We start from the raw sequence: 8,825 nt of genomic DNA, 5'->3' as shown, positions 1-8,825 counted from the left end.
GCCCCAGAGGGAAAGGGGGTTCAGCTGCCCATCAGAGGCAGCCCCAGGCGACGTCCTGCCAGCCTCACCAAGCACTCACCATCATCAGCCGACAGCCCTGTCATTTCCCCGGCCACCAGGGCTTCTCCACGATCTTCCCGTGTGGCCTCTTACTTCTGGGACAGTGTCTGCCGTGGGGTGGCTGGGCCGGAGGTGGGGGGCATTAAATATTAACAGTGTCAGGTAATATTTACCCTGGTCACAAGAAAAACTGAGTGTGCTCAGAGGGGCTCCTGCTGAGCCAGGCAAGGGGAGGTGTGGGGGAGCCAGAGGCCGGACGAGCTGCCTGAGCTCTCCAGCCCCTCCCAGAGGAAATTTCCAGAGAGCAGGGCTGGGATGGGCAGCGACAGTATTCTTCCATCAGCTGAGGAAGCTGAAAGCTGGGCAATGGGATGAGGAAGTGGACGTTTCAAGAAGCACTCACTGTGAATGGCGCAGGGGAGGTGTGTGTAAGGGTACTGTGTCGGGTTGGGCACCTCCAAGTCCCTTAATCTTCAGAGCGTCCTGCCTCACCTTGTGGATGCACCATGAGAGCTACCATTCTCACAGGACACTCATGTCTCCCTGAGGGGTTCCTAAGGAGCCTGGCCCACCGCTCCTCCCACCATAGTCCTCTGAACCTTGGGTCCGCAGCAAGATCGGCCTCCATGGCACTGCTCTCTCTGACAGCCTGTCCTGACTTCGTTTATTTATCCAGATCCCGAAGCCACAAGTAACCAACCACTCACACATCAGTTTGAAATGCTCTGTTGGCCCTGACTAATGTCTTACCCTGATGCCTAACACTCCCTCTTGTGGCTGTCCACCATGTACTTTCAGGAAGAGGCCCAGGCTTGTGCTTAGGGCTTACAAAGCATTTTCTAATGCTTTGTAATGCATTAGAAAAGTCTCTCCCTTTTGCATTAGTTCCCCCACTTGACATGAGATATCTGAAGCAGAGGGAAGTTAGAGGCCTTACCCAAGGTCACGTTAGCAGTGAGAGGTGAGGACCAAATTTATGGCTGTCCTTTCAGATTCAGGGCTCATGTGTTTTGCTCATACTCCCCAGGCTGTCCCCCACTCACGGTGACTGTCCCCTTGAAAACTATGGTGTAGGTTCTGTGATCATTACTAGTCTTCTTTGGTTTCTGGGTCGTAGACTTGGCCTCCAAAAGGCTAATGTCCTACACTAGCAGGTGATATGTAGATACACAGATAATAGATATATAATAGCTGGTAGATACCTACATACACATAGACATTCAGGCTATATAGATGATAGCTAGATAGGTAATAGATTGATGGATACGTAGATAGATACATGTATGCATACATATATACACACCTACATGTATGTGTGTATACAGGCTACATAGATGATAGCTAGATGGATAATCGATTGATGGATGATAGTAAGATAGATAGATAGATAGATAGATAGATAGATAGATAGATAGATAATATTTATACCCCTGGTGCAGCTCAGTCCTTCTGAAGGGAAGGGCTCCATCTGTGAGTTCCTGTCAACCAATTCCAGGACACTGGCACTCACCACTTGCTAAGCATTTGACCTTTGCCAGTTTGCTTACCTCGCCATGCCTCTGTCTCTTCATCTATACAGTGGGTAGGGCACGGGACTCAGGGAAGTTGTGGGGACCGAGATAGGCATATTAGACTATGCCCAAGGACATCGGGTATCATTGTTTCTGTGTTGCTTGAAAAGTGACAGGAGTTATCCTTTTGTTTAATGGTATCATCAGAAAGCCACCCACTCTCTGCTAAGTAGGTGAGAGAAGAGGAGCAGTGCCCTGGCTTTGCAGCTTCGGAGCACTCACACAGCTCTCCTGAGCTTTCAGAGCCCAGTGGCATGCTTTTATAGAAGTAGACAGCGGCCCTGCCCTGGAAGCATATGCTAGGCTCTCAGCTCTCACCGCCCCCATTTAATCGCTGGTAGCTCCATTTGACAGACAAAGAAACTAAGGCTGAACATTTGCTTCCCCCAACAAGGTTGAGAGGGGTTTGTGCCATAGCCCTCCAGAAACCAGGAAAATTGAGAACCAACCAAACAAACAAACAAACAAACAAAAAAAAAAAAAACGTGAAGCCTGAAACACAGAAAGGGGAGAACCAGAGCTGGAATGCCCAGATCCCAAGATGGCTGCCGAATCTGTTGCCATTCTTCACAGAATTCAGCAGTAGCTCCCCCACACCCTACCCCTTATCATATTAGCTTGGTGACTATTTTTATAAGCCCCTATGAGTTCTTTCTGGAACAAGAGATATGAATAGGTAGAAAGCTAGAAAGATATATGACAGAGAGGCAGACAGAAGGATGGATGGAGGGAGGGACGGATGGATGGATGGATGGATGGATGGATGGATGGATAGATGGGCAGATATATAGGTAGACAGGTAGGTAAAGCAATGAGAAAAACAGGTTGACAACTACTCTTCTGTCCTAGGTTCTGGGAAAGTAACCCCTCCACCACCCGATTCAGTAAAAAGGGACAGGATTAGCATCATTCTGTCTTACTGAGGTACAGACGAGTGGCATTACCTGCCAGAGAGAGGGCAGCTAGAAAGTACTGGGACTAAGATGTCAATCAGTAGTCTGATGGATGGACACACAGCTGGATGAGGAGGCTGGTGAAGAGTCAGGTTCCCCAGCCTCTGGCTCAGAGGTGCCCTGCACAACACAGCAGGCCCAGGACTCAATTTTGAGGTGTCCTTATTAGGGCAGCCTGTCTCTCCCATTTCTGCTTCTCCCACAATTGTGGGGAGCCAGCAGGTGTGTTTGAAAGTGATGGATGGTCCCCTGAATCCAGGGCAGGGAAGGCCAGGCTTGGGAGACTCACCCAGGTACCACCTGTCCATGGCTGGAGCTGCTGGTATGCAGGAGGTGTGTGAGGTACACAGGAGCCAGGGAGTGCCTGCCCTTGCCTGGGGCCTGGATGGGAAGAGTGGCACTTCCTCCTTTCACACCACCAGAAGAGTTGAGCTGGGGCAGCAAGAAGGAGGCAGGAGGCGGGGCTGCCCAGAGGGAACCTTACCCTGCACCTGCCTGCCTGGGCTGGTTGGAGAAGGGAGCCATGTGAAAGTAGGGGGAGAGCCTCTGACCTCCACTGGCATCCAAGGAAGGGGACCCTCAGAGCGGCAGAGTAAAGGACAACATCCTCTCCTTTCTCCACAGGGACCTTGCTGCAGCAGCCGGTGGCCTGGATTGTGTTCTTTCTCTAAGAGGGTGGCTAGAAGGGCACTGGCCAGAGTGCAAGCTGGCAGTATCAGAGCCCTCACACTAGGCAGGAGAGCTGCTCCAGGTGCAGTGGGGACTTAGTCCCCGCTGGTCTTGGAACTGATGTAGCTGACTAGCCTCCTAAGCCATTCTGCTGGTGAGAGATGGGCAGTGACTGGAGCCACAGCTGAGCTGAGGATGCTCCCCTGGCAGCCCGTCCTTCCTCCCCACCAGAGCTCCTCCGTTAGCCCTGGGGACATGTCTCATTTGTGATGTCACACCCGCTTGGATGTCCCTGTGGGATCTCAACAAGAGTTCCGGCACATAATGAGGTCCTCTGAGAAGGGCTGAGCTTTCTGTCGGGAGCAGAATATCTTCTAGTCCCCAGGGCTGGGGTGGCACCAGGAGCCAAAAGAAGAATAACAGAATGGCCATGCAGTAGCTCCCAGGGTCATTGTGCCGTGGTCACCGTGAAAGGACAGAGCAAGGCCACTACAAGAAGTCTCTGTTGGCTGACTAAGACTGGACCACAGTGTCTCCTTTAGGCTCCCAAGATCATCCTGGTGTGGCCATCTTACTGGGCTACCAGCAGAGCATGGACAGTGCTGGCTCTGGTCACCCTGACAACTGGTCTCCTTGTCCCTCATAACAGTATCCTAAGAGGGGGACTAATGACACCCCAGGGAGATGGAAGCATCTGAAATGTTGGCCTGAACTCCTAGCTGGGTTAGGCTGAGGGCTGTCTTTCGGCTATAAGCTGGCAACACCCCCAGTTCCCACCCCAGCCACCAGAGAGGTAAAGGGCAACTCCACCCAGTGACCCTGTCACATGTTCCCAAGTGGAAACCTTAACCTTCAGATAGCCCGGAGCCCCGAGTGGAAATTCCCCAAGCCAGGTACTGAGGAAGTTCAGGCAGTACCCGTGGTCTCTGTAGACCTCAGCAGGACCCCAACCTCCCTGGGAGCCCACCTAAAGTTCTTTTACAACTTCAGCGCTGTGAAAGATGACATAAACTTTCCCAATAAATGCCCTGTGCTTCCAACCCCCCCCCCAAGACTTTCACATGTAAAACCATTCTCTTTCCTTCCCAAGATTCTCTGAATGCTGATTCTAAGCCAGGGTCTTGTGTGTGTGTGTGTGTGTGTGTCCCTTCACTTTGTAAATTTTCTTTTTGTTTGTTTGTTTATGTGTATGTGAGAGCCTGCATGTCTGGATACTGGAAGACAATCTGTGGGACCCAGGGATTGAACTCACATTGCCAGGCTTTGTGGCAAGTACCTTTATTTGCCCTCTCGCTGGCCCTTTTATGTGCCTTCTTAACCTTACCCTAGTGGCCTCCCGGACCCTGTCCCCAACTTTTCTGCTCATCTGTGCATTCCAACCATACTGCCTCCTTTAGTGGCCCTCGGACCTTCCAGGGCTCCCTCCTGCCTCAGGACCATAGCACAGATTAGTTTTTGAGTGCTCAGTCTCCAGAGTTCCCACAATTCTTGGGCTTCCCCTCAGGCTTCACTTAGAAACCCTCCTAGGTACCCTTTCTAAATTTCATGCTACCCGAGCCCAGAGAGGTGGCAGCATTTTGCCAGTGACTCAACCTCCAGGCTTGCCTAAGGCCGCCTCCTCTCCAGTCTGCCACCTCCATGCAGCAGGCACCTCGGCCTCATTTCTCTAGAAAAGCCCTGAGCACTTAGCACATTTGCCCCCTAACACCCCAAAGTGGCCTTCAGGCTCCTCCAACCACCCCCAGATGCCACACCAACGCACACACTGCCCCCCACACCTACACCCACCCCCACCCACACACCCACCCTCCAGCACAGGTGAACATGAAGAGTCGCTTAGACCCTTACTCACTAAGTCCTTCCTCAGACAGCTTCCCTGGCATATCCCAGCCAGCCAAGGCATCATCGGGGTTTAGCCAATTCTGGGGACAAGGAGTCTTCTCTGAGACATCCTGATCCCCTGCAAAAGGACCCTGGCTCCTGCTCCCCTGAGAGCAGCTGAAGAAATGACTCCTCTCATGTCTGTGTGCATCACAGACGGGGTGTAAATCCTCCTGTAAACTGAGCTTGCCCTTCTCCTGACTCAGGGGGCTGGAGAAGGATGCCCTTCTGCATCCTGCCATCTAAAATACATGGCAACACCTACCTCAGAGGCTTGATGTGGGAGGAGATCATCGGAAGAAGTGTTTGGCTGAAGGATCTTCCAACAGGGGTAGTACCGCTCTCTACCCTAAGCTAGGAGCCCCCACTGACTTCTCCTGAAGGGTCCCTGAAGGTTACCTCCTAGCCCAGTGCTGCAGCTGGGTCCCACCAGCCATCACCACCACTGGCCCGAAGCCTCCTGTCTTCCTAGGAAAAACACCGAACAGCATGCTCGCCCCATCAGTGTCTCGCCACCATTCTCCTTCTTGGAGTCTTCCCTGTAGCAGCAGGGCAGTGGCCATGAAGATGCTGCTCTCCTGATTCTTAAAAGAACGGGACAGGCCAAGAGCCTCCCGTTTTCTTCTCTCTTGGGTTTCTCTAGATCCCAGAAGGATATCTAGCTGTATCCTCCTGTTGTCTAGGACCCAGAGACCAATTCAGTCTTTGGGAGTTAGTGGGATGGATCCCTCTTTCATCCTTGTCACACCCACAGGGACAGGGACAGGGGCCTCATCGGTTATGCGTTATTCTCCCTGGCCTTCGGGCAGGTCTGTCTTAAGACTCAGGGTAGCCATGTGGACAATTCCCATTGCATTTGTGAGTAGGGGAGTCACAAGTTGGGACATCCAGCTGATCCTTGTCTCCCTAACACCCGCAGGAAGCCCCAGAGTGGACGTCCTCACCATGAGCCTTCCTGCAACAGGACTCTCCAGCCCAGCAGCCCAGGGCTTTGTGAGGTTTCCTGACAATCCATAGCATTGCATTTCAGGCCCCAGCACCATTTCCTCCACGTGGTGTTGATTCGCATCTCAAAGGAGCTTGAAAGGGGCAGAAATCCAAATCCATGAGAAAGCCCCGACCCTGAGCTCAGGCCCATTCTTCCAGGTATGGTCCCCAGGGACACTGGGCAGGGAAGGTGGCTGTTCCTTGTAAGCCCCATCTGTTCTGGCTAGAGGTCCTAAGCCCTTAGGAATGCCAGCTCCTGTCTCTTGCTGTGACCACAAGAGCCTGGTCACTGGGGTCTTATAAAGCAAGAGCTTGGAGGAGGTGGGCCCCATAGAATCCAGTCCTTAGGTGTTGGCTTCAAGATGGCTGGAGCAGTGGGGCACAGAGGTCCTGGGAGTTGCCAAAGGGCAATGTACACTGAGATTCAAGGTCACCATGTTATGGCAAGAACAAACCATTAGTCCAGCCTCCTACACAGAGAACACCCTGGAGAGAAATGCATTCTTGATTTTCTCAGAACTCACACCTGGCCTTGACCCGGAGCTAAGGTGTTTCTAAGCGGTTCCTTGTGTCCACTGCTTTTAGAGAACCTCAGGCAGCAAGCCATACTTTTTTCTCAACAGCCTCTGGAGTCCTGCGATGGACTCTTGTGGCTTTCATGTGGCCTGTGACCATCGTGCCCTGGCCTATGGACATACACGGATCACCGCATTCACTCACAATTGTGTCCTCAGTCACTGAGATGCAATCCAGCTCTCCCTACCCGGCAAGGACTCCACCTCTTTCATGGTTCTGGAGAGTTCCAAAGATCTGCTTTGCTTTTCCTGACATCACAGCCAGGCAGGATTTGGTACCACTCTTTCACAAAGAGCAGGGACTGCAGGTAATGGCGTGCAAGTCAGGACTGGAATTCAAGTCTAAGTGATAGCTAGGCACCCTCGCTGTCAATGAGGACGCAGTCCTTAAATAGTCAGTACTGGCAACACCATGTCTTCCTGTAGGAATTTCAGGGTTTTTAAAAATAATATACCGTGTAAAATACAGTGTATACACTGTATAGTATGGTCTGTAGGATAGTCTATAGTCTAGAGGATACTCTGGCTTCGGTGGCTTTCCCAGGGTCACACCGCTGGCAGGAGGCCTAACCCAACAAGAGGGAAAGTGACAGAGAGATGGGGCTGAAGGTCACACAATTGGATAGAAGAGAGGCCCAGGCTCTGAGAACCTCTTCAGAAAGGATCCCTCATCCTGCCTAATATCCCGAGTCCTTTAGGACATTAATGACAGCATTGCCCCTTGGCTGGCACCTCTTGTTGCTCAAGCCCAAGGAACTGGCATTGGCTCCAGAAAATCAACAGGTGGTTGGCTTGAACCGGTTGGTTCTGCCAGCCAGGAGCTTAGGGGTGACAGCAATGAATCACACAAATGGCAATAGGTGACCATTCCCTCCTCTTTATGGCCTGAAGACAGGCATTTTCAAAGCTCCTCCCCTGGCTTGGGCAAACACAGCTGACCTTTCTCGCTCTCCCTGGGCCTCTGTGGGGGAGAGTGCAGAGCAGCCAGGGACAAGGTGAGAACCAGACTGAGCTGGGGAATTCTCACCTGCCAGTCCTCCATCCTTTGGAGGGCAGAGCCCTGCCTCCCAGAAGGGGGAGGGGGCAGAGCCCCTTGACCTTGGGATGTGCTTCAGCTTGGCACCCCTTCCCACCTCTGCTGCCAGCATTCAGTTTTGCTGTCTCTGATCTCTTCCAAGAATAGTCTGGCCAGTTCTGACCTACAGCCTGTAAGAAAAAAGTGAACAAACAAAACATCAGAGAGGTCGAGGGCCGCAGCAGCTCGACCCAGGCACAGATTAGTGACGTGAGGAATGACCAGCAGCAATTTTCAAAGAGGTTTGAACACCTCTGGGAGTTAAATTCATGTGAAATGGAGAATTCCGAGAGGTCAAATTTGCAGAACACTCAAGGTCACCGAGAACAAGGGACTCACTGTCCCTTGTAGCATAGTAGCTTTCTCATCCAACCAAGTAAAGTTGCCACATTAAACCAAATCACAGGGCCTGGGGATGGAGCTCAATCATCAAAGAGCTCATGCAGTTTTCACAAACACCGAAGCACCCCTAAAAACCAGCTATGGTTGTGCACATCTGTAACCCCAACTCAGGAGATGGAGGCAGGAAGACCAGAAGTTAAGCAGGTCGTCCCTGTCTCCATGTTTTGTTTTTTTAGTTTGAGACCAGAGTGGGCTATTTGACCCTGTCTCAAAGGAAAAACAAAAACCAAACAGATCAAAAGCAGAAAGGAGTGTCAGGTACCAGGGGCTGAGTTGCTGGCACTGCCCCACCCTCACGAGACTGCTGATGTGAGTGTGGGAGGCAAACCACGGGGACCCTGCATCTGGCAAGAACGTGGTAGGTATCTTTCTGCACGGTTGCGATGCTCAGGCTTTCCATCTCTGGGTCTTTCCACATAACTGGCCTCCCGTAGGTGCTTCCTCGAAGCACAGCCCGGAGTGCATGGTAGCTAGGTCACATCCTGAAAGGGCAGAGAGCAGACAAGGTTCCAGGAGGGTTGACATCCTCCCCATTATCTAAAAAGGCTTTCCCAAGCCCCCAGCTGTGTGGTGCGCACATGGCCCTGGAATCACTGCCTGCCTCGAGGGGCATCAGAGAGAATCTGTAAAATAAGACTGTCCTGCTATGTCA

General features: G+C 52.0%; 1 protein-coding gene across 3 annotated transcripts in view; it reads right to left on the bottom strand.

The window, feature by feature from the left end:
* Positions 1 to 2,957, bottom strand: part of Fxyd2 (FXYD domain containing ion transport regulator 2) — a 6,887-nt gene extending 3,930 nt beyond the window's left edge. Inside the window, exons 1-2 of one of the 3 annotated variants that reach the window (XM_055622304.1) lie at positions 2,874 to 2,948; positions 80 to 181 (exon numbers count right to left, since the gene is read on the bottom strand). In XM_055622304.1, coding sequence (XP_055478279.1) covers positions 80 to 104 — 25 coding nt within the window. In that variant the 5' untranslated portion in view covers positions 105 to 181; positions 2,874 to 2,948. Of the gene's footprint in view, positions 1 to 79; positions 286 to 2,873 lie in introns of those variants that run through there. The other 2 variants (XM_055622305.1, XM_055622303.1) reach the window with 2 other exon arrangements.
* Positions 2,958 to 8,825: the final 5,868 nt, after the last annotated feature.

This window comes from Psammomys obesus, unplaced genomic scaffold, assembly GCF_907164565.1.
Source record: "Psammomys obesus unplaced genomic scaffold, mPsaObe1.curated_primary_1811, whole genome shotgun sequence".
NCBI classification, from domain to species: domain Eukaryota; kingdom Metazoa; phylum Chordata; class Mammalia; order Rodentia; family Muridae; genus Psammomys; species Psammomys obesus.
The sequence above is the reverse complement of the archived record's forward strand: the minus strand, read 5'-3'. Positions and strand labels throughout refer to the sequence as shown.